General features: G+C 41.4%; 2 protein-coding genes across 3 annotated transcripts; one reads left to right on the top strand and one right to left on the bottom strand.

Annotated features, from left to right (window-relative positions):
* Window positions 1-818: 818 nt before the first annotated feature.
* Window positions 819-7121, bottom strand: skic8 (SKI8 subunit of superkiller complex). 2 transcript variants are annotated; one of them, XM_070907662.1, is made up of 11 exons: window positions 7032-7121; window positions 6575-6629; window positions 6454-6481; window positions 5768-5873; window positions 4743-4915; window positions 3352-3500; window positions 3067-3160; window positions 2422-2515; window positions 2110-2202; window positions 1660-1738; window positions 819-958 (listed from the first exon to the last, which is right to left on the bottom strand). In XM_070907662.1, the coding sequence occupies exons 2-11, from the start codon at window positions 6584-6586 to the stop codon at window positions 869-871; spliced, it is 918 nt and encodes a 305-aa protein (XP_070763763.1). In that variant the 5' UTR covers window positions 6587-6629; window positions 7032-7121; the 3' UTR covers window positions 819-868. The 2 variants fall into 2 exon arrangements, with proteins under 2 accessions (XP_070763763.1, XP_070763764.1); XM_070907663.1 differs by having other exon boundaries at window positions 6575-6595; window positions 7032-7106.
* A 3917-nt stretch (window positions 7122-11038) lies between these two features.
* crabp1a (cellular retinoic acid binding protein 1a) lies at window positions 11039-26060 on the top strand. The gene is made up of 4 exons (XM_070907576.1): window positions 11039-11167; window positions 14321-14499; window positions 22954-23067; window positions 25796-26060. Exons 1-4 carry the CDS (start codon window positions 11098-11100, stop codon window positions 25844-25846), a joined length of 414 nt encoding a protein of 137 aa, XP_070763677.1. The 5' UTR covers window positions 11039-11097; the 3' UTR covers window positions 25847-26060.
* The last annotated feature ends 453 nt before the right edge of the window (window positions 26061-26513 follow it).

Here is a 26513-nt window from a genome sequence, read left to right as displayed (position 1 = left end):
AAGATCTGTGCATTATAAAGATGTTTTTAAAAAGGCGGCCTGGTGCCGGTGAGGTACACCTGCTGGCCACTGGAGGGAGCACTAGATCACACTTCACCTCCTGCACACTGCTGCTGAAACAACCACCCTCCAAACGTGCATTTGTTCACATGAAACATAAAGTAATGTGTGAGCAGGGAAACAACGTACCCGAGCATCCAATGCTAGAATGGAGGATCGGTCATGAGCTCATGCCTACAGACAGCAACTACTGAAAACTAAATTGTTTCCCCTCAAACACTCAAATTAGTCTTCAAAACCCCAAAATATTGTCTCCAAATTACGGAGCTGAAAAACTAAAGTTAAAGGTTATCAGACAAGTCAGAAATATAACTAAGATAACGCGTTTAAATGTGCATCAAGACCAAAAAGAGGGAAAACTAAGGAGTTGAAAAAGAAAATGAGTCAGGAAAGAAAAGGAAAATAAGGGTCAATTAATAAAAAAAACAAAAAAACAAACCCTTTTAACCTACTGAGGTCAACGTATAAAGCTTCTTATTTCTTTTTCAACTCCATTTGAATTATTATATCAGGTATATTATTGACTCTACATATCATACCAACGAGCTTATTTGAACTGAAACCTAAAGATTAATTTTTTAGTTATGTTGTGATTATACTATTCTGTGACATAAACATGATGAATAACTGCTCTGCACATAAACTCAACAAACACACCAGAAACAAAAGTACAAAAGCAACCCTTTTATTTGACCGTAGTGGGCCAGTGCGAAAAAAAATCTAATTTATACAGCCCCCCCACCCCCACCCACCTAATTAACAACCTCAACTGCAGGATTTGAGTGAGCAGCTCTGGAGATCCCCTTCATCACATGGGACAGTCGTAGATGTGGATGGCGCGGTCGTCTCCAGCCGAGATGATCTTGGAGCCGGTGCTGTTGTACTTGACGCTCCACACCTGAAGACAACACAAAGGACGGGAAGCAAAACTATTACACCTACAAGGACAACGACTGGTGGCCTGAGCGGCCGCACATCCTGCCGCTTCTTCTATCAACAAATGTCCTTGCTTGAAAAACAGGATCCTCACATTTCAGAATGATGTTTTATAGATTTACAGCATTTCATGTTTTGTTCTGCACTTTTTGCTAATTCAGTGTAAGACAGTTAACACACACACACACACACACACCTGTACAACCTACACAGGTATACACACGTTCAACATGGAGCTTTTAATTTGATCAGCAGTGCAGAGAGTTAAGAAGTGAGAAGCTCTAAAAAGAAGAACGAAGCAAAGCCGATCACTTCACTGGCTGCAAATTGTCTCTGTAGATTTTCTGGTTTCATAAAGAGACACAAAAACAACATGGCAGAATCAGCCGCCTCTGATCTCCTTGAGGAGCCGTGATATTTCGGTTAGAGGCTTTGCTGGGAGAACAGATCAACCCCCCCACAGGCGCCTGGATCTAATGACAGCCGAGATTATTGTTTTAGCCCGAGCTGAAACATCAGAGACGGGTTACGTGAGAGGCCACTATGTGATATTGGCCATATCGATTTCCCCCCCAACACATCAGCACCTACAGCGGATGGATTTTCTCACTTTGAATGTGATTATAAACCCGGTGAAGAGATACGAGGTTATCTTTTTGTCACCTGGTCTTGGTGGTCGAAGAAGGTGTTGATACAGGCTCTGGAGCTGGCGTCCCAAACCTTCACACTCTTGTCAGACGAGCTGAGGGAGAGAACATATGACTTGTTTTACATCTTAGAATCAGACTCGGTGTTGTCTGGCTGACCCGCTCAGTTTATCTTGGCACTGTGAGCTGGAAACTTTGTCTGCAAAACACCTTCAGCTGACAACGTCTTCACACGACGGGAGTGAACGCATGAGAAAGCAGACCGAGGAAAAACACGTCTGCTAGCTCTCTAATGCACACTGACAGTCGACTATTGGCCGTTATGTTCTGATATAATTACGATGGCACAGACGGTTTCAGGTCTATCGACATATCAACAGAGTGTTAATCACTTCTGCAGCTTCAGGCGGTGAATGATGTTGGCAGCGTGAAACGGCTCCTCTGATTTGAAGCGGAGGTGTTTTACCTCGAGACAAAGTGGGTGTCATCTGGGGAGAAGGCGACGTTAAGAACCCAGGATCCATGTCCACTCAGTGTGCCGGCCAGGTTGGCATGTTGCCTGTAAAACAAAGTTTATTTGTCACTGAGTACTGAGACAACCAAAGGCAGTTTAGGTAATAGTCATTTTATAACATCTGTGCCATAGTAACACCGATGCACCCGTTCCCTCCCTGTTCTTCTGTGTTTTATTTGACTACGTATACTGCGCATCCAAAAGAACGGGATGAATTAAAAGAACCAGAAGTGATTGTATCCGCGAGCTGCCAGCTGAACTCACACGTCATATATTTTGATGTAGCCGTCGTCGGAGGCTGTGACCAGGAGCTGGGAGTCGGGGGAGAAGGTGAGGGATCTGATGGGCATGGCGTGACCTGAGGAGAGAGGAAACTGTCACTCAGTAAACTGAGGTGATCTCTGCCTCTCTGCTGGGTTCAACTCGGCTCTTTGGAAGCTTGAAGATCCTCAATCTTATTCAATACGTCCAAAGTGCTTTTTCATCCAGTTTGTGTGTAATATATGAACAATGTGTATATGTCGAATGCATTTGCTTAATTCAAGTCATTCATCAGGCAAAAAGGCTAAAAATATGTTTGCACCAGCCTTTTAACTGTGAGAATCTGCTGCTTCTCTGTTTTCTATCGTTGTTAATAAAATATCTTTGAGTTTTCAACCGTTGGTCAAATGAAGATATTTGAAGACGTCACCTTGACCTCTAAGAACGTGTGGTGGGCTTGTTACATTATTTTCTGACATTTAATAATCAAAAATGTTTAATCCATTAATCAAAAACATCATTTACAGGTTAACTGATGAAGAAAGCGGAAGTTACAACGGTAACTATGGTTCTGTGAATTCCTGGATGACTGCAGCACTAGATCCATCATTTATTACCTAAATAATGAAAATGAATATTTGAACCCACCTTCCAGTGTGTGGAGTAGCTTTCCAGTGGCGATGTCAAAGATGTTGATGATTCCATCGATAGCTCCGCTGGCCAAATATTTCCCATCAGGGCTCTGAAGGGCAAAAACAAGGAGGTTATTGATTTCAACAGCAATTTCCAAATGTAGAGACATGAGAGCCGATGAGCTACAGCGAGTTCTAAAAGCCTTTAAAAACAACCAACACAAATCAAGACGAGTTTTTGTAACGTTGGGGCAGTGAGGTCGCAGCTATTAGAGACTCCACCCAATCTATGGCTCCTTACGTAAGCTATACTCAGGATGAATTTTCCTCGGGTGTCCAGGGAATATTCCTTCTTGCCACTTTCCACACCGAAGATGTTGACCTTGCCAAGATGGCTTCCAGTGGCAATGTATTTAGAGTCTGGGGAGAAGGCAACCGACCATGCGTCAACTAGAGAGGAGAGCAGAACGACAGAGGGAAGGTTGAACACATCAAACTGATTCTTTTCCAGGAAGTGTTTATTTTAACAACCTAATGAATGCAATGTGTCACCTAGTTCAAATTCATTTTTCTAATAGTCAACAATGGGTCTCGTCCCCTGAACAAGACACCAAACCTACTTTTAGTTATAAACTAAATATTATAATCCACAAACAGACAACAAAAGGTTTTTACATCAACAGGACTCCAAATATACTAAATATACTAAAATACAGTACGACTAAAGAGGGAAAAGGTCCTTAATCCAGTGACCCAGACCAACCACTGAGTGAAATGGAGTGTCATTAATGGGAGGTGACATGACATTTAGATGAAGTACATCTTGGTTCAAGACACACATCTCTCACACACACACACACACACACACACACACACACACACACACACACATACATCACACACATCACACACATCACACACATCACACACTCTTCTGGGTGTGAGGTTCTTGGGAGGTGAGAGTAAAAAAAGAAAAGAAGCTTTCTGAGCTACACAGCAGAACAGACAAGCTGTCATCCCCTGCAGCTTTGTTTTAAAACTTCCTCTGTGGTGACCTTATTCCAGAGATAGACGAGAATGAACACTCAGTCAAGACCGCATCGACAAGGTCAAATCAACCTTCCACATAAGTTATTCCAGTTCTCTAGAAATGATCTATGCCTGTACAAAATAGTTACTGGAAAGTCTCATAAATAATAAATTATATCCGTAACAAGGAAATCTAGCCACAAAGGCTGCAATAAATTCTTATCATCCAAATCGATTATTCTGTCGATTGTTTTCTCAATTAATCAATTAATCAAAAAAAGGTAAGAAGGAGATGTCATCAAATAATTTGTTTTGTCTGACCAAAACTTAAAGATACTCAGTTTACTATCAACATAAGACAAAGAGCAGCAGTAAAGTCTCTAAAACTGACTTAAACATTAATCTATAATCAAAACATGTTTCTGTCGATCAACTTATCGATTAATCGTTTCAACTCTAGACGTACAGCATGTGACACTAAAACAATACATGCTGACTGTCGGGGGGGAATGTTACAGTCACTCATCAGTCTGATAAATCAATAATTTGATAAGTTAATGAATCTTAAAAGTAAGTGTGATCTCTCTACCCAATACACATGAATCATTAAAAACAAATGAATCAATAAAAACATGTCACTGATCCTCTGAGGCCCAGTCTTACCTGGTCCGGCGTCCATGGACTTGATCTGTTTTCCAGACTCTAAGTCCCAGAGACGGATGTGAGCGTCGAGGGAGCTGGAGGCAGCGATCGCTCCATTGTGACTGATGTCCACTGACACCACACCCAGCTGGTGGCCCTCCAGAGTCCACTGCAGCTCCAGCTTCTCATCCGACCTGCATGAACAGTGTCAAGTCAAATAAGCTCAACTTTTAAACCAACATGGACGACGAATTCTTAAAGTCCTTAAAGTGAAATCTAAACATCTACAATTCCACGACAAATTCTATCAGGCGATGTGGTCAAAAGCTTTAAAATGCTACTAAATGGACCCAGATGTGAAACTGTGTTATTCTTTACAGTAACGGCGAGCTGTTCAACGATGGTGGTCTTCTACTTTTCAGAACCTGGAATTAAATTGTAAGACTTTCCAGATAAGATGCACATCTGGGCTGTTGCTACAGATGTGCTTCATTCATGTTGAAAGTTTTTATACTGTATGTGCCTTTCCTTTGTTAAAGATCTTCTTAAAGTCGCATTGGTGTATTAAAGATGTCAATCTGCCCAGAAGATATTTCTCCCCTGCAGCCATAAAGGTGCACTGCTAAAGAGGACAGTCAAGTGTGCCATCGTAATCAATACCCTCACTGCTCCAACAGTCCGAGCTCAGTCAACCAGGATTTCCTGATGTGGAATGAACACAGATGCCAAAACAGAGACTTGAATTCTTACAGACAGTAAGAAACATTCTGGTTACTCTGATGCGCTGAATGTACAACGGTGTGCATATGACTGTGGCTAATGACATTGTTATGTCTATATTTAGCCTTTAAACAGACATCTCATCACCCTTTTGCTTTAAAAAATGATTCATTATATTTGTCATACTGTTGGTTTTTGTTATTTGTGAACTTTTTCAAAGATGTTCTAAAAGGTGAATATTGACAAAATAAATCCAGATGTTACAGAACAAACAGCTGACAGAACAACGTACTTGGTGATATTGTCATGTTAAAAAAAACACTCACCATTTCCAGACTTTCACCATATCATCTAGTGAGCCCGTCACAATAGTTTCTGTCCCATCCGCCCCACTTTTCCCCCACGCTGCTGTCCAGATAGCATCATCGTGTGCTGAGAGGAAACACACACAGCCGATAGTGAGTACAAACGGTGTTTCATATCTGAAACCAGCAGCACTGGCTGATGGGAAAAGTCTGGTATTATTCTGTTCTTTTGTTATTGTCGACAAATCCCACGAAAACACCAAAACCAATAATTTGATAGTATGACTCTGAGCTCCAAGCCCATCTGTTTCTACTGAAGATGATCATTTTTAAAAACAGGTCATTAGTATAAAGTTTAAAGTGTGTCGTTAGTATTTACAGCAGGACAGTGAGCTTGACTACAGTAACCTTGTTCATGATAATGAAGGAACAAGTTTAACAGTGGGGCTCAGCTCTGTGGCACACAGACAATACTTTTAAGTCTTTTAAAGAATTTGTTGCCAATAACAACAATATGGACTATCACCATACATTTTATCCTTCTTGCAAATTTGTGGCAATTACTTGTCTTATGTTGTGTGACAACAAGACAGTTTATAGTCGTATAGAAGACAGTAAATAGAGGACAAAGTAGTGGTAATGGTTGTGAATGACAGGACCTTGTGTGAGCGTCTGTAAATCACTTGTAAATCCATAATGTTACTCACCGTGTTCTTGCTTGAAAAGAATGCTGTACTGAAATCAAAGCACACGCTTACAGTTAATCTCTGAAAACAAAGTGAAGAAACGTTGAATGTAAACATGAAGCTATTTGAATTTGTTGCTTACTTGAGTGCTCATTGTTCGGTCCTGGAGGTCAGAGAACCAGTTAGATTACTTTTACCTGAAAACAACATTAAAGTGTGTTAGTTCTGACAAGGCAGGACATGTTCATGTTAAAACTGCAACTGTCATTAGCCAGTTTGGCTACCAACAAACACAACCTATAGCCAAGAGCTTACATTTGTAGAGCTGCCACAGTTAATAGGCGAAATGAGAAATTAATAACAATTAATAACTAAAGGTTACAGCGTCATATTTGATGAAAAAGCTGCAGAAACACCATGGCTAACGGGAGCTAGCTGAGACTAGCAGCGGTTATCGTAGCAGGTTAGCACCGCATCAAGTTGGCAACAAGTCCAGTTTGCTGTTTCAAGAGTTACAAGATTATCAGGTGATCGCCCAGTTTACCGTCCGGACAACAGATAGTTCACATTTAACTCTGATATCATGTGCACACACGTACCTTCAAATCTCCTACAAAGATGTTTCATTTAATTTCTGAAGCTCGGTGATTTACATGCGAGACGCCATGACAACATTTGGCGTAACTTCCGCTTTACGTCTTCTTCGTTTGCTAAATAACAATTGCTGAATTACGTACGAAGCGCACTATCGCCACCAGCGGTGTGGAGGAAAAGTGTTAGCAAAGCGATTACTAGAGTTGAAAAAGATATTTGAAACGATTCATTTAATAAATAAATTTAAAAAAAACACGTGAACATGATTAATATAATAGACGTTTGAATGAATAAAACTCTTAATAATTGTTCAGGTAATTATATAGAATAAGCCAGTTAGATGCGTGTGAGGGAGAATCAACATGTGCATGATGGCAGGGAAACATCCAGGGAAAAAGTACAGATAATAAAACAACAAACAAAAATATTTGTGAAGGAATAACAGTACTTTTTACTTCTTTTACTTCTTCACTGACTACAATAAGACAGAAAACTTATGGAATTGTTATGTGTCAATTATCCCATAATGGTCCCACTTGTTTTATTGATAGCCCAGTTTAAATTCAGTTACATTGAATTGATCTTATTATAAATATTTGTGTAGAAGGTATTTTAAAAACGCTGATTTTGGCAGCGCCTCATCTCAGGTGCCCAGAAGGCCAAAACAACTTTAGACGAGACTTCAGGATGTTCAGGAGCTTACAGTAACAATGGCCTAAAGAAAAACCTCTATGGTGCAGAGAGAAAGGCGAACCTGAGCCTGAACATGAACTGAACATTTTGACAGCTGCTGCAGCAGCAGTCTGAGCTCGACACACTCAAAAACGGTTGTCAAGATAAAGTTTCACGAGAATGATTCCAAGCCGAGGTGAGAAAACACAGCCGGTGTGTTTTAAACAACTCCTGAAGTAAATGGTCAGTTGAGTTGTAGAGAAAGGACATCATGTGAATCTCATAATAAGCAGAATTTAAATAATTACTTAATGATTAAACCTCACTAAAACACATTACAAAGTAATTGTAAACAGATGTATTTCACACATTTAAAGTGTTTATTAATGTCTTTGTTAACAATCCTCCTATGAAGCATAAGTAACTGGTTTATAACCAAATATTGTACATTAATAAACACTTTAAAATGTCCTTATAGCTGCATACAACTACATTATAGAGATTTACAAACCGTTTATTAAATGTTTGTATAATGCTTATAAATGCTAAATATGGGGACAGTTTCTTCTTCCAGGTGCCAGACGAAACTCTGAGCTGCAAGACCTGCAGACCTGCTGTGACAGACTGACCTCTTCTCAGTCTTTAAATGTTTGTTCCAAATGCTGTTTTTCACAACTGTTATTATCCTTTTTCATACACGTTAGGGAGGCAAAACAAATCTCCAAAAGCATCTATATGATCAAGTTATCTTCTGCTACATGACGTCTGAAATCTGGATCTGTTCCTTTCATTTCTTCTTCAGGCACTTGTGTTTTTCCTTTTGTTGATCCTGCAGGCAGCAATGATCATAGTGCTGCTATTTTCAGTCAAGTGATTCATTCGTATTTTCAGGGAAATAATAATGGTGGGTAATGAAGCTTACGTGAAGGCATTAGCTGCAGCATGCTGACAGGAGAGCAGGACGTCTGCTGTCATTATCTTTGATATGACAAAAGGAACAACATACATAAAACAGGCGGGCATATGTCTATTCATCGATCTAATTTTATAATCATCCTGTTTCTACATCATATTGAGGTATTACTGCATTTATCGTTATCTAGAGATTAAGATTAATAAAACTGGCAGTCAGAAAAATAAAGTCAGAATCGTTCAAAATTGCAAACGTTTGTTATTTTGGTTTGTTTTGGTCATATTTCTAATATTCTTCATGTGTATAGAAGAGCCTCTGTAACTCTGCTCTGGCACAAACATGGAATGTAACTGCAAGTCTTTAAAAGTGTCAGCTCCTCATGTTATCGTCTCTTCCTCCTTTTGGCTTTTCAATGATCAGTCTGGCCTGATTATGGGATTTGGTCTTGGCACACTGTGTCAATGGAAATGAAAATGACTAATCCAAAAGAAAGGTAGAAACTTTTAAGCTGAGGTGTCTGTTTCTAAGAGGTTCTGAGTCATTTAAATCCATCTTTAAAAACGATGTTTGATCCAACAACTTACTTAGAAACTGTGAAATGTGAATTTAGATGAGAGGATTATAAACAGTTGTGTTGCTGTTCAGTGTCTAAATTGTGATAATTGTCAACTTCCTCTCACAAAATCCTTTTGATAATATTCCCTTTGTTTGTCTCTGAGGACAGAAATGAATCGAGGACAGCGAAGAGAGTGTGTTGTCTTTATTTAGCTGCCGGCTTTTCAACAAGTCAGCGAAGCAAAACACCAACACACAGTATAAATATGTATTTATACTTCTGTAACATCTAGCAGCCTCGGATAATGTGACAACTTCTGGATAATGTAATACTGTCTTGACAAAATATAAAACATTAAAATGCACATTTGTATTTGCAATATTTTATTGTATTAGTTTATTTAAAGGGACAGTTCTCACTGATGAAGAGGCAAAAAGGACATCAATTAAAAAAAACATTGTCTCTGGTCAGATGTTAAAAGGAATCCTAATTCATACAGTTAAGTGCAGTCATAGTGCACTTTAACACAACTTCATATAAGTTTATTTAACCTCAATTGGTTTGTAACACTGAGAATGTAAAACAACAACTTAAGTTATTACTATTAGTCAGATAAAACATGTTTGTATGAATCCATTTCTGTATGAAGAAGACAATTTGTTTATTAATTCGTTTATTTATTAGCGATGATATGATGTAATTTATTACATCAACAGGTTTAATAAGACATTGAACTCATTCACAATCTCGTGCAGCTCACCTGCGGTGGTTCGACGGTGAACATCACCTGTTCTTCTCTTACAGCACCACACTGCTAACTACACGACGCAGAAGCATTTCCAAAGCTTATCAGAGTAGAGAACTCTAACTGATCCCACTGATCCTCCTACATAATAATGCAGACTAATACATAATTAATACAATACAAAACTCATTATCGTTAAATAAACCGTCTCTCTGATCCATGTTTGTGCTGCAGGATTAGTTCGAGGCTGATTTACTGTAACATCTTGCACCTATTTAGCCAACAGTGCAGAGCAAATGATGACACTTTACATAATAATACATAATTAATACAATACAACACAATGTACGTAATAAATGCCTGAGAGGAATCACCAAGGAAACATCGAGACGATTCACTGCTTTGATCTGTGTTTGTGGTTCAGGATCAGTTTGGGGTTAATTTAATCCCTCGTCCTTATGTAGTCAACAGTGCCGAAGAAAACAGAGTGAAGACAGACCAGAAAATAAAGTTATTTAAGTACTATAGTTGAACGTTTAATATCTAGATCTGGTAGAGTTTGATTAGCTTGAAGGAAGATGTATATATGTGTTACTGTATATGAATTTAACAAAGTTGAACAAAGTAAAATAGTTTGATTTTGAAAAATAAACCCTGTGACCCGAGCTGCTTCTTCTTTCTTCTTCTTTTTAAAAAAAGGCTTTTTGAACACTCTTGCCTAAAGATGTCAACTATTAAAAACAAAAAGACTATTGATAATGGAGTTGTTGACAAACTGAAGCTCTATAAATAGTCTAAAGGAATGAATTTAGTGGTTTTGATCGCCAGAGGAAGCAGACACGTCAGTCTTGCTCTACTGTATTAATGGGACAGAGCTTTCAGGGGGAGGGACCTCCTCTGACTCCCAGTGAAGACAGTAGCTATAAAAGAGCTAAAGACAAGATTGCAGCCTGAGAGCAGCACTGAGACACGCAGACGAAGCAAGAAGAGCGTGTGAAGTAGAGAAAGTATAAGAGAAAGCCGGTGTTAACAGTGTGAAGGAGAGGCTGAGCCCAGAGCAGAGGAGACAGGAGCACTGGGAAGGAGGAGGAGGGTGAGACAGAGTCAAAGAGGACAGAGAGGGAGCGAGGCATCACTGCGTGGAACAGGTTCTTTCGGCAGCCCTTGCACTCAGCCTCAGCAGACATGCCTAACTTTGCCGGCACCTGGAAGATGAAGAAGAGTGAGAATTTTGATGAACTTCTCAAAGCCCTGGGTAAGCCCTCTCCTCTCTCTTTTCTCCCTCCCCTCTCTCTCTCCCCTCCATAGCCAGCGCTACATCCCTGCATGAGGTTGACTATCCATCATGTCCTTATAGAAAGAGGCTTTTCTGGGTCTTTGACTTCCAACATCGCGTTGTTCGGAGAAGCTCCCTGGGAAAATAAAAACCCAGAGGTCTACGGGGAGATGCTGCTGAAGGGAAATCCCTCGGCTTTACAGGAGATATGAAACACTGGATGCTGAATTCCAGCCTAAACAGACGTGGTATTGTTACATGGGGGGGTGGGGGGGCAACATTATTCATGTTAAGCATTTAAGTAGGGCATGCATTAGCAATGCCAGGGGAGGTCTCCGGAGCCCAGTTCTCTTGTGTCCTATCTTTTTTCATTCTTAAGTCTTAGCTGATGATTGTGATGGTTTAGATGGGGACCAGTTTAACTGGGTCATTCAATTGTGTTGCAGCATTTTAGTCACGCCGGGACTGCTGAAACCGACAGGACACAGAAAACAGGCTGTGTGTCTTTAGAATAATGTAGAAATCTTTAGGGAGAAGTCCCAGTGAGAGTACAGGGAGCTGCTTCAACAACTCTCCAGGAACTGTCGACACAAAACTGGATTACAATCAACTTTTTAGACATGAAGGGTCCCTGTTTTAGCACAAACTGGGAAAGTTAAGATGAAAAGTGTGCAGCTTTGTACATTGCAAAGCGGGAACAATTGACTGTTTTAGTTGTTTGTGTATCGCTGCATCACTGAACGGCACACATGGAAGATTTCTTGAGTATCTGAGTGCATATTTGTCTCCGAAAGCTTCTTCTTTGTGGTTGCAGTCCCACTTTAAATATCACTGTAAGGTTGCTGATATTCTACAGTTTTCAAATCCAGTGAAAATAAATAATAATCATGAATTTATCCTTCTAACAAGTCTTGGCTTTGTAGCCTGATGTGCTGTAGATTATTCCTCTGAGCCATAAATAAAGATTCATTTTGTACAAAAACTATTAAAAACACCTCACACTGTTGCACTGGGTGACATGTTCCCTCTTTATGATGAACCTGGGCACTGTAGTTTATTCTTAATCAATCCCAAATACACCAACCTGCAGCCGTAAACACTAAATGTGTATTAATCCGCAGCTGAAAATAGTCCCCAGCAAATGCACCATTTACTCCTGTTTGAGAAACATTTTATAAAACCTGCAGTGCCCAACTATATAAGGGTATGACTAAACCTTTTTTAACAATGAAAGTATATATATTTCTGACCTGTTATTAAAGATTTACGTCTTCAGTAGGAATAAATGGGCTTAGGGCTGAGTACACAGTAGTACAGACAGAGTGAGGAGGTCGCAAAGTGTTGACAGACAGACAGACGCAGCGTTGGTTTCAGTCTGTTCGTGGGATTTGTTGATAATAAAATTGAATCTTAAGTTCTCTTTAAGACCCTGAAGTCAGTTAGGAAGCCCTCAAAGATCATCATAAAACACATCTAATAGTTCATAAGGCAACGGTCCCTCCAGCTGGACTGTGAGTCCAAGGAGAGTTTAGCACCTCATCCATTCATGAACACATTAACCACATCTGCCGGCGCACATCACTCATTCACGCTCACATAAGGGCTCGGTCAATGGAGAGCTGCGATGGGCAGCGACTGTGGATTCCAGTGCTGCAGGGCCGCCACTTTCCATCATCATCTTCATAATTATCTGTTGAGTCTGAGGTTTCCTACAGGAGGAGGGGGATTGTTATATCCAGGGTGCAGATAGCAGAGGAACATGCTGAGTGAACAGAGCTGTACGAATTGATCAGACTCACAGTTTCCTAATTGAGAGCAGGCATGTGTGTCTGCATTTGATCAAAGAATCTAAAAATACTGCACACTTCATGTACAATTTTACTACCGAGCCAAAACGTGGATTTTTTAAGACTTGCCGGAGTTAATAGGGACTCTAGTCAAGAAATGCAAAGACAAAACAAACTGCTGAAGTTTAAACTTGGGAGCAGAAGACACTCAGTTTACCTTTGATTAGGACATACATGATGCATAAAGATGTCTGCTGTTTAAAATGTAGGCAAATTAAACGTTGAGAACATGTCAGAGGACAGACTGCTTGGCTCACTGATGCTCATACATATTTAATGCTATAAAAACACATGGCGTGATCCCTCAGATGATGGGTGGGGTCGAGTGTAAGCTGCTGCTCTTTTTTAAATCCATGAATAACAAATACTTGGTCTTGTTTACAAAGATATTGGCTTTCTATATATTCAGTTATTTCCGGTGGTAGGGGAGGTCAGTTAAACAAAAGATCCAGGACTTTGGCCGGACATGAAGCCAGATGGCCTTGCAGAGGGTCACAAGCCCGGGCGGTGCCACATGCAGGATCGCTCCTCTATAGCCAGCGCTGACCTGCCCTGACATCCTGACATCCTCCAGAGTTCACGTTTCTCTTCTGGACGTGGTCGAATAATCCCTCACTCAGACTTCAGGGCCAAAATTCCACAGATTTATCTCAATTTTGAGAAATAGTTGAGGTTTCTCTCAGAGCCACAGAGTATTTATTGTGCTTTTACTGCGAAACATCTACATTTCTGTCATTCTCGGTTGAACCTCAGGCTTGGAGATGTTCATGTTCACCATACACAGATACACAAGGAGACATGCAGCCAGCATGTGCCTCCATGTTTCAGGACCAGAGTCTGATAGAAGCTGGCAGGAGGGCTTAGAGAGGTCTAAATCTGGGTGGGGTCGAGGGCAAGCCACAACAGAAAGACAACGGAACGTACTGGAAAATGTTTCGGTGCAACTTTTAGCACAAACAGAACAGAAAAATCTCTCAGTCATCAGATGACAAAGACCTCATCTCTCTTTTTCTCCTTTTTGCACTGATTTCTGTGTCAGACACACATTTGATTTTGTTGTAACAGAAACAAAAGAACCACTTTTGTACATTTCTTCTTGCATGCCTTCGCTCACAGAGACCCACCTTTAGCCTCATTCCTTTCATTTTCATCTGTCTCTGATGATTAAAGTAGATGTTGTGGGGTATTAAGCCCTTGATGACCTCTGTCTGCGACCAGTAAGAAGCTCCTTTAATATCTGAATCACATCCCTCTCGCTGCTCTGTCCTGGTTTGTTCCCGGTCAGGAGTCAACACCATGCTGAGGAAGGTGGCGGTGGCAGCGGCCTCCAACCCCCACGTGGAGATCCGCCAGGACGGTGAGAAGTTCTACATCAAGACATCCACCAGTGTGCGCACCACCGAGATCAACTTCCACATCGGGGAAGAATTTGATGAGGAGACGGTGGATGGACGAAAGTGCAAGGTAGGACTGCAAATAAGTATCATTAAAAATCAGATATCTGATATTCTGAAATATGGCAAATTATGGATTCTAGTGGAGGACGAGAATAAAAGTCACAGCTTAAGGATGTCATCTTTTGCTGCTGTTTGATTCTTATATTGTACAGAAATGGATGGAAACCAATGGCTGTCTGGCATGGTGCACAAAATACATCCTAATGTCTAAAACACAACAGCATTTTTACTTGTTAATTGTAACTTGTGATGTAAGTTATAAAGGATTTGTAGTAAATGGGCTGAAGGATGCAAAAGTCCAGTCACACAGTCACATTGTGGGGACTCACCTCCCATGTGGGGACACATTCGGAGTCCCCTGAAGGTCAATGAATAAACTTTAGGGTTGAGAGTGAGATTATGGTTATCTTAAGGCTATGATTAGGTGAGATTTGGTGTTTTGGAGTCAGGCGTGTGGTGGTTATGGTTACAGTTAAGTCTCCATGGAATGAATGTAAGTCAATACAATGTCCTCTTAAGTGATGAAAACAAAAGGGCGTGTTAGTGTGTGTGTGTGTATTGTATTAAGCATGTTTTAAGGACAGTCAGTGTCATGACATATAAACACAGTGGTGTGTTCTCGGACATGTATTGAATAGTAGAGCCACACATTTGTTTCACCTCAACATTCAGTTAATGTTAAAGTGATTAAATCAGCTTCTGTTTCAACAGTGAGAACAGCACTTTAATCCTTCACATATCGAACTGAAAGTTTGTGTGTGTATTCGAGGTCTTCAAAGCTATCTGCATGCCATCGCTGTTGAGGGTTGAATGAAAAATTAATACCTCCTTGCAGTTTCACCCATTGGTATCATCCTCACGTCTGTGCAGCGGGATTAAGGGCAGCTTGAGTTGGGATGGATGAGAGTTTCTCTCTGAACCTCTTCAGTCCCTCAGGGGGAATTCTCACATCCGGATACACAGTCAGAGCTCCTACACAGGTTTGGAAAGCAGGCAGAGACATGTATTCTTTAAATTATTTATTTTTAAGGAACATCGAGGTCTTCTAAATTCTTAAAAAACTCTTCTTCTGCTGAAATACTTAAAACTGTATAAAAAACAATGAAATGATCAGCAAATCATAAACGTAGCATAAGAAGTAGGACTCGGTTTGTTGACATTTATGTCCTCGGTGTAATAAATATGTAGGATGTACAGTTAGATTAGAAGTGGATTAGGCAGCTCGACTGTTGAGCCTGATACTGTGTAAACATATTAGGATCACATTCCCAAAGCTGACCTCCATCTGTGTTTTAATGTGTGTCAAAGCACGAAAACCCAATTAGATCGATTCATCTAAGTCTTTTCTGTGAGTAGTTTAATAAGTGATTTGTGTTTGTATCATCGTCACCTCGAGGTTTCGTACAGTTTATCAACATGTTCTCAGTAATAAAAGAATCCCTTTTATCAGAGGTCTACGTTCACAACCCTCTCCCCCAAAAACACTCTAAGTTTGAAAGCTTTCCCACGTGATGAATGTGCTGTTGATTGTGTTTAATGACACAATCCACTCAACATTAGCTGCACCAACACAACGAAGGGAGTCAGCTGAAGAATGTAGAGACAAGATGTCACAAACATGCTGCCACTGAGTCACTTCAGGCCACACAAGGCAGCTTTATTTATGAAAAGCATTAGAATGACATTCAAAACAATACGAATAAAATAGCATTTTAAAATAAAATAGAGCTACGGTTGATTCTGACTGGAACAACCAGCTGACTGCTTCCTAAAGATGCAGTCGTGGTCCAGAGGCTAACATCTGTTTGTTGCCCTCTGCTTAGCAACCAGATCTGCACAGAAAGAGAGTCTTGTTCGGTATCAGGACACAACATTAACATGTAATATTACATGTTACATGTATTATTATCAACAGTGTCGCAGTGTCAAGAGTCGCAGCTTATCAACTAACAAATTACAGCAGTAAACTGCAGTTCACTGAGAGAGTATTAGGCACTATTACAGGGTTATTACGCTGTAATTACTGTTATATAAACGCATTTAAAACTGCACGTTTAGGCAGTTTTAAGATGTTTTTGAAATTAGATCTCAGAAAATGTTGTTTTTGTCACTGGGAACAATTGATTACAATCTCACAGACGGGGATGGATTTAGGTCTTTTATGAACACTCAAATTCTACAAGAGGGAGAAAATCCTTAATTCAGAACAGCTGCAGAAATGTAAAATCTGCCATTTGGTGTTGCATATTGAACTGAAGGGGAAACAGCTTTGAACCGAGATGAGCATCGCTCCCTTGAGAAGAAGACATTGTGCTTCAATGAGCTCCTCCACCTGCACGAGAAGAACAGGCTGCAGTGGCTTCTGCAGTGCAGCAGGGGGAAAAATCCATTGAGGAAAAATGGTAAATATATATTTATATACTCTGGGACCCTCAAATGTCACATAGTTGAAATCTTTTACTCATAGAACAAAAACCCTTTGAAGGAGGATTGAAGCCTTTTTAGAGAAGCCATATTTTACAGCTGAGTACGGTCTGATATTTGGAGGTACTGATACTGTAAATGTGACATACATGGTGAAAAACCATCATTTAGTGAGTAATTGTAATCATTTCAGAAACGTGACACAGCGTTACAGCTCATGATATCTGAAGCCGAGGCTGCAGCTCTGACCACAAAGAAAAATACAACTTTGGACTCTATTCTATTCTCAAATGTGAAGCAGAGGAATTCTTGGGCAACAGAAAGCACTTATATTCATGCTTGTGGAGAGGAAATATTGCAAATATTGGAACAAATGTGTAATTACGTGCATGCATTACATTCAATCAACAACAGTCAGCCAAAAGCCTGAGAAATAAGAGATGTGTATTTTCTGGAAACCACAATATTCTTCTGGGTATGAACAGACTTCATGAAGGGTTCGGTCTGTATTTCTGTCTTGATTACATCTGTTAACATGTAAAATAAACTTGTCAAACAGCATTCAAGAGCTCAAATCTGAAGTATAGACTTTTGTCCTCACCTTTTATTTCATGGTACGAACTACAGAGAGCAGACATGACCTATTTCAGATCCCAGGAGACAAGTGTGGCTCCTTCTGTCTGTGCCCTGGGGCATGCTGGGTACTGGGCAGGGCTAGACGGCTCTCCGTGTGGCTGTCGGCCACATGACGCCTCTCTGCTACGAGGCTGACAAGTCGAGTTGTCGTCACACATTTGCCACATCCACTTATTTGGGTTTGAGCTTCAGCGTCACAGCGTTCAAGTCAGTGAAGTTATTGTCCAAACTTCAAGTTCTTTGTGTCCATATTGGGTGGATATTTTTATTCACCTCCAATTTTAGGACAGTATGGAGCTTTGGATCATACAGTGTGATTGCACTGTGTCACACCTGTAACGTATCTCAGACTGAAGGGTTAGTACAAGAGTGGCAGAGCATCAGTGAGGAAGGCACACAGTAGAAATCCTCAACGACTAGCTGGACTTCAGCAAGACGTGGAGGACATGCAAACAGTTGTCTTTTTACACATCTGGACCTCACAGAACAAGCAGGCAGCTGTGTCTCCACAAACTTATTTTTATGAGCATTTTGAAGCAATAGAAATAACTTCCTGAGGACCTCTCTCCATTTTTCCATGGAAACTTGTTTTGTTTCTGGTTCGCAACCTCCACTTCTTCTTCTTCTTCTTCTTCTTCTTCTTCTTCTTCTTACAGATTACAGCCATGCGTAAAGTGTACAGATACACTTTGCAAAAAGCCTAGTTTATTCGCTCCAAACCAGCTGGTGGAAATTTCGCATTTCCTTTTTGCAACATTTCAAAAGTTTGCTTGACAACTGAATGGAAACATGACAAAACCCACTGTACACTACCTCCTCAGCACCAAGACAGCAGACGGACGCAGCTAGAGACCAGCTGCTGAACACAGTGCAGCATTTAGCAGCTAAAGAGCCAGATGTTTCCAGATGAGGAGACCAGAACCAGAGCTAACAGAGAGATCCATCTATCTATCTTTTTTTACCAAGAACAAATGAAGGAGGTGGCTCTCAGCAACAAGCACATTGTGCTCTTGTGTGGCAATCATACGCAAGACTGCAGCTAAACCTGCAGGCGGCAGCGCCCACTGACACTGGCACATGTGCCCGAGGGGCGAGGGGGGGCAGCGTGGGGTGTTGGCGGACTCTCAGGTGGTGTTTGGCAGGAGAGCCCTAAGTGGGTTTTGGCTGAGGCCGGCTGCCCCTGTGGTTAAAGGGATTACACGCTGATCTGTGCCTGGCGTGGAGCAGGGGGCTGATTAACACCGCCACAAGGTTAAAAAGCTCCAGTTAATCTGCGTGAGTGGGGCGGGATCAGACGGCCTCTGCCAGCAGGAGACAGTGATAAGACGCTTCCCGTCAGTCTCAGAGACACAGACACCAGACAGGCTTCAGTGCAGAGAGGAAGTCATAATGAGGCCATTACGTACCTGCTCTGATGGATGGAGGTGTTTAGGTGGAAAAAGCTCTCAGACTCACATGAACACGAGAGACTGTGCAACATTTTCATCTGAACACATAAGCTTCATTTCCCAGTGTACAACAAAGCCAGTCACTTCTGGGCAAAATGACTTAGACAAATGGGGTCTTTTAACCCAGCTGGTTGCTATAGAGACAGACATTTAGCATCAGTCTCCTGCCACGGGGCTGCACAGAGAGGCAAAGGGGGCGCAGATGTTGTGTGAATAAGGATCAGAAACAAAGCAGAAGGATTTCCAGAACGCTAAAAATATCTGACTTCAGAAACAGTGGCATCCATTTAAAACTTATAGTACAATATATATATATATATATATATATATTTCCAAATAATGGACTATATACGCCTGACAGGTGATCCTATAATGTAATGAATTCTTGCAGAGGTTCGGGGTAAATGGATAAAAGTGGGAATGTATTTCCAGTGTGGCTGAGACTCGAGCAAGAGTGATTTCTTGTGTCATTTAGCGTGGAGAGGCAGGAACAGGCCTGCAGCCACAGACAGGCAGATCAGAAATCTGCAGAAAGAGAAGAGAGAGGGTAGACAGAGTCTTTTGGGCTGATTCTAATGATTATGTCATATACACTGATAAATATTGGCTTTGGGAATTGTAGCCCATTTGTAGTATCATTACTCTCAAGGCTGAAAACTCTTTTTCATTCTGTCTGTTCTTCACATGGAGCTGTAATTAAGATTAAAGGCAATTTAACAATACACAGTCTGTAGAGAAACATGTGACGTGCGTCCACTATTGTTTTCTGATGGGAAATATTTAGTTATCGTTGTTTTTAATGAAACCGGGGGCCACAAAGTGAACGGCAGTCAGCATCCTCGTGCCCGCAGTCTGGGGGGTGAAAACAGTGAAGCGACACCAGAATGATTTACAATCATATTTACAATAACGTTACTATCTGTAATGTTCCTGTATTTTATTTGGACCATTGGCTTTCTAGCCATAACGTTAGCCAGCACGCTAAGGTTAGCCAACTGTAAATAAGCTACGCTGCATGGGTCTGGCGTCCGTTGCTTCGCATCGTTACGTGATAAAGTGATTTGCAAACGCCAAGCTGGCCAATTTACCAGCTCCAGACTCCCAGATCAGCCCGGGAGTCTGGATGAATTAGCTGACGTTGTTCACTCAGAGAGGCTGAACACTCGGGAGTCCTTTACATAGAAACACAGGCTGTTATAGGCGAGAGTCGGGGAGGGTCTCATTCATTCACACATTTGCAATAAAAAGTGATGAATACATGTCAATTGTCACATATTGTTACATATGGCACCTTTAAGTTCTTACAAGTCATCCATTTAAGTTACACTGGGGGCAGCAAACACTCCTCGAGCTGCTGACTGTCAGAAATGCAACAGAAGAGGAGCAAATTTAATCTGTTTACAGGAAAGCTAAACAAACCGTGGTCTAAGAGGGTTCTGATAAGAAGTGGATTGATCAATTAGGACCATAGCTTCTGATGGAAACCCATCATTCAGGAAGTTGGGATTTTTTGAATGGAGTTCTGTATGGTCAGATTTAAGTGGCCATTAGGGAAAGTGCAGCAGAGGGAAGGCACCTCTGCATGTCTTCACCACACCAGATGTGGTATTTGTCGCTTTGTAAAATATGAGTTGATTTGATGAAGAGAAACTGTCCTAAAGTTAGGACATAAGAAGAAGAGTGATGAGCAAACTAACCAAACGGAGTCCAAGTGGGAGTGAGTGTGTTATTTTGGGCTCTGAAAGAAATGTTGTAAAATCCAAAATAAATACTTTAAACCAAGCAGGAAATTAGATGTTCAACACCCTGTTTGTGTCTGATGAGCAATGGAGATACTAAAGTCTGTGAGAGACTGAACCAAAGCCAAAGGCAGCAGATGTTCTGATAAGTAAAAGGCTGCAGGATGAAATGTGTGTGCACAAGCTCAAGAGAAAGACTGAGTGAGAATTTGTCTGTGACTTAATGTGCAATGGAAAGAATGAGAGAAAATCCATCCAAGTCAGCGGCTGAGACTGATGCTAACGTTAAAATGGAGCCGTGGCTAATCGACTCTCTGGGCTTTATTAGATAAAAAAAAAAGAAAAGAAAAAGAGAAATCAGAGGGAGAGCTGTAGGGAGCTGGAGAAAAGCCCTGCTGTTGTTCAGCTTGGCAAAGTCAGTGGACGGCAGCCCGCAGGGATCCATGATGGCTTTCCTTACCTTTGATATGGTGATTAACATTTGCCTCTGAGAAACTGAGGCGGCTGCTTCGTCCAACACGGAGCAGTGGTGCTTTATAAAACACTAAATTATACAAATTGTCAAGCTAATTTTTCTATGAGCAACACCACAAATGTGCAGACATTCAAGAAAATGCTGAAAAAACGCTGTTTTCATTAAAGGGCTGTCCAGATTTTTATTTTGTTGGAAGTCGATGTTGTGCTTGAGTTGGATGAACCAATGGCAGCTTTGATTAGTTCCAGGTTTTGGAGCCGGATCACTAGCTTAAGCTGTTGAAAAGGAAATTTGTAGCCAGCTTTGATGAGAGGAAAAACACATTTCAACAGTGTGGGAAAATATGATCACAGTCAGGTAGCAACGTCAAGCCAACGCTTGAGAAAATGTGAATAGTATGCTAATTTCTGGAAACTTAACTCTCATATAGCCACAAACGGGAACTACGCATATTCACTTTCGTGTCGGGTTTTAGCTGAGAAAATTGATAAAACTCGCAGGAGAGTTAGCGTAGCTTAGCATAAAGGGAGGAGGGCAGCTAGCCGGGCTCTGTCTGTACACCTTAAAAGGTCACTAACTGATCACTCTTTTCAGTTTTTGGACAGATTAAACAAACAAGATATAAGGTGATGTGAGTGACAGATTTAGGTGTGCTGGTAGGCAGATTTTGGATTACTTTTGGATGAAGCCAGGCTAACGTTAGCAGTTCCCTCCTGACTACAGCTTCATATTTAATGGACAGACATAACGAGTGGTATCGATCTTTTCATCTAACTCTCAGTAAGAAAGTAAAGTAAAGTAAAGTGAATAAGTGCATTTCCCAAAATGTCAAAGTGTTCCTCTAACAGAAGAGCTTTCGTGACAACAGACAGATGAGTTAATGAAATACGAGTGTGGTTGATGGACCCTAAGCTGACCAAAATGATAAATATTCTCTATTAACACAATTTAGCGCCACAGAGTCACCTTGGTCCTGATCTTTTATGAATTCTCAACTCTCTGAAAGGCAATTTGAGTCAATTATTTCAGGACAAATTAGTCCTGAAGTCAAAGTCTGACTAATCCTGTTGAAGTCATTTGAAATATTATTGAAGCGAATTAGCAGACGGAGACCCTACCGACCAAAGCGCCTCATTTACTCAGTGTGTTCAAGACTCAGGCCACTGATATAATATGAAACACCCTGATCATGGGGACCCTCTCAGTTAGACACAGGAAGAGGCTGACCCTACTGGTCGACCAGGACATCAAGAACCTATACAACCGGCCAATAACCAAAAAGGCAACCCAGGTCAATACCGACCCCACCCGCCCCCTTCACTCATCAATCCAGCTGTTGCCATCTGGCAGGACACTAACCAGGAAAAATGGGCACAAGAAGTAATCGGCCATTCTACAGCTGCTCTTCGCTGTCTGTTTTGCTCGGTGTTGCCAGAAGCTAGATATCCATTTCATATAATGTAATGGACCATAAAGTTTTCTTATCTCATAAAGCTCCTTCAAGCTGAGTGGAGCTGCAGACTCTGGTGATAACTCTCTGTGGGTTCATCACGGTGTCACGCGTTAACTTCTCACCTCGATACAGTGATGTATAAGGGTACTCCAGGGTGTGTCAGTGCACTGTGACATCACTGTTCGATCGGTGATGTTGGTATTAAGTGACCCTTTAAAGACACGCCTTGCTAATGTGTTTTACCGTCATACTGACCCTCCCGCCTTGTTGTCCCTCCCCCCTGCAGAGCCTCGCCACCTGGGAGTCGGAGAACAAGATGTACTGTCAGCAGACTCTGGTGGACGGTGACGGCCCCAAAACCTACTGGACCCGAGAGCTGAACGGCGATGAGCTCATACTGGTGAGCAATGACTCATCATCTTACTGAAAGCCTCTTAATAGATTACTGCTCAGGAAGGAGAGATAAGAGACAAGAGCTCTGAAGTTCAGTAGATTAATGAACTCTCACGTCAGGCCTTTGCTTGGCTCAACAAAGAGTACAGAGAGCGTATGATGCGATGCCACTATCTGTATGCTTTGTCTGTTATGTGGCTTGTTCTCATGGAGACTCTGAAGACAGCAGACGCATTACGATGGGGTTTTCGAGCAGCGAGTGTGCTCTGTTTGAGAAAGGGTTAATGAAACGAGGCAGGGAGTGTATGAAGTCACCCCGGAGATTCATTCGTAAAGGAAATGAGAGAGGCCGTTTCCCAAGGAGCCGAGCTTTCATCCACCCCGCGGAGACACGTGAAAGGAGAACAAGGGGAGCTGCTACGCTGACAGTGCAGCGATACCCCCTGTGTTGAACCAGATTAATATGGGCAGGAGTCAATGGGTCTAAAGCCCCTCGAACGATGTGCAGGGGAGCAGTCCAAGACCGAGGGACCGGACAAACAGTTCTCAGGGACTCAACAGCTTTCCTCTCTCGGCGCTCAACGCTCCCACGCTCGGCTTTGTTGTTCCTCGAGTGTTTGTGAGACTAATGTGCTTGAAACAATATAGAAGGTTTAGATGTTGAGACAGTAAGTACAGGATGTTTGTGTAGCTTTATATTATCGGCCAGAAGAGCAGCGATCAAACAGTATCTCAACGATCCACTCGAAGCTCCTCGTTGTTCAGACTGAGAAGGAGGCGGAACAGATGAAATGTTTGGGTGATAAAAGCAGAGGTTTCTCTGGAGGGGTCCAAACATTCCTGTCCTAATGGAGATTGATCTGGTCTGCTCTTCTCACCTCAGTCCTCCCTGCTGTCACACCATCATACGACCCAGCAGATCATCTAGACCACGTTCACAGTGCAGCTTGTAGACTCCCAGTTTCTGACCTTCTTCTATCAACAGCAGAAAGCTCCATGTGGCCACATTCGTCCACATCGTGGTGTAGAGTTTACAGATAACAGTAAATGGTATGAAACTGGTTTTGTTGCCATGACAACACTAACAAGTAAATCTGGTCATCACTCACCTGAGACAACTGTCCTAGTTTTGGTGCCACAGCTGCTTGACAGTGTTGGTGAAAGCATGAAGGGTGATAAGAAACAAGGAAGTGAAAAAAAGGCACCATCAGTGAAATGTCAGCCCTGTCTCCAAGAAATGATGTTTGTATATCTCTAAATTGTTTTCCCAAATACGCTGTGGCGGCAAACACATTCGCTGCCAGGATTAAGTCGAGTGAAAGTTCGTGGTTTCAGTTAAAGGTTAGAAGCATGTTTTTTTACCGTGATCTGTCCTTAACCATGTGCTGCCTAAACACAGCCATAAATGTTTTTTTTAATAATGTTGTAGTTGCTACCATTACATTGGTTATTTTGGCAGAAAACAACTGAAATATTTTACTGACATGTTTAGCATCAAAAGTTTTGCGGTTTGTCAGATATGCTAATTAACATCATTTCCTCATTATTTTAATATAAAACGTACTTTAGGAAGCGTTACGTTTTCTAAGTTGCTCAGTTGTATATAAACAAGATTCCAGTCAAATACACGTATGTCAAGGAATTTATAGCAAATGCTTTCACAGAGAAAGTTCTGCTCTTCAGGGGAGAGTTTCTATTGATATTTGGCTGCAGTTGTAACTATTACAATCCCACACGTGTGAATCTCATTAACTACTCTGCTAGTTGTTTAAACTAACCATCCAAATATCTCGACATCAGTTAGGAAATCACATCAGTGCAGTTTGACACCTGCTCAGAAACCTGCATTCCTATTAGAGAGAAAACTTCAGCAAATGCAAAAGATGTTTTGAAACGCTTCAGTATTCAGTACGCTTCAGCTGATTAAATAAATACTGTATCACGGATTTTAAGACTCTCTAGAGAAACACATCTTTGCATCCAGACGACGTCTTTCTTTTGGGACAAACCAAAACAAACATTATCTGAATCATATCTGTCGGTTTCCAAAAAAGCCCCCAGACACCGAGACAAGCAAACAATTGCAGGGCTTCAGCTGGAGACTCAAAGGAGGACTAGCGATCATAAAGCAATGGTCTGATTGTCTGTGGCAGTTCACACTGTAAGTGGGGCACATTTCCATACGATTTGCATGATCCGTTTAATTGGTTTAGTTTGAAAACACTTTAAGGGAAAAGTCGTGTGGATTTTCTCCGGCTGCATCAGCCTGAAATACAATGAAGAAATGATGGAACATCAGAAGACTGGACTCAGTCACTTCAAGCATAAATCAGTTATTAAGCAGTTTCTTTTGGTTTCATCATCAACAGTTTGCAGCATGACCTCAACTGAGGGGCTGATGATCATTTTGACTGAGATGTTGTGACACATTCATCACTGCTTTGCAGGATTTCTTTGACATGTTGAGACTTGTCCATGAACTCAAACCCACATTTTTGTGCAGTACGTTTTTTTAAATAGATAAATAAATAAATCTGACTTCCCTCATACTGCATACTTACAGAAGTAGTTCTGTAAAGTGAACAAAAATGAGTTAAAATCCTGCCTTGCTGCACCTCCACACACCTGGCCAATCACTGTGTGTGGAGGCGTGTCAAGGTGGGCGTGGTTGTGGTGTTATTCTTTGCCAGCTGACTGTAAGAGCTAATGCAGGATTGTCTTTTTGTTTCCTCCAGACTTTTGGGGCCGATGACGTAGTGTGCACACGGATTTACGTCCGGGAATGAAGCTCTGCAACCTTCATGAGGCAGAAACCCAGTTGGACCACGACTTGTTTAAACCCAACAGCACTCTGTCATGCTAACACGCTAACACATTTGCAAAGTATCCTGTGTAATCTCTCGGCATTTATCTGCGTAGTCTCCACAAACAATAGCAATGTCTCTGTAATCTGGTTATTTGTAGTGAGTATTGTGTCTGCAGTACAGTAGCTGGATATCTCCATATCTGCAACCCTGGTGTCAGCTGTTTACGTAGGATTTAGTCATCAGTTGCATCGATTAAGTATTCAAGTTTAATGACATGAAACAATAAAAACGGAACGACCTGTATCGGAGCGTCTCCCTTGATATGATGCATCTCTGTTAAAGTTATCCTGTGGAGTTTACGTGTAATGTTGTGTTAGCTGCGTTATTCCCATCAGCTGGCAGTATTTCTGCCTCCTCTTCACCTCCTTCTGTTGGTACGTTGCTCTATTTCTTGACACATTACTGCCACCAACTGTCAATCAGTGGAAGGGCGTGGCTTGCACTACACATTTGCATTACTGCCCTCTGCAGATGATCACCTGGACGTGTCACAACATGGACGAGCAGAGAGACCCGCTCATTAAAGGGTTGCTCCATGGCACCCCTAGTGGTCAAAAACTCCACAGAGCATCTTTAAATGAACACC

The sequence above is a fragment of the Enoplosus armatus genome, chromosome 6 (genome assembly GCF_043641665.1).
Source record: "Enoplosus armatus isolate fEnoArm2 chromosome 6, fEnoArm2.hap1, whole genome shotgun sequence".
NCBI lineage: Eukaryota > Metazoa > Chordata > Actinopteri > Centrarchiformes > Enoplosidae > Enoplosus > Enoplosus armatus.
The sequence above is the reverse complement of the archived record's forward strand: the minus strand, read 5'-3'. Positions and strand labels throughout refer to the sequence as shown.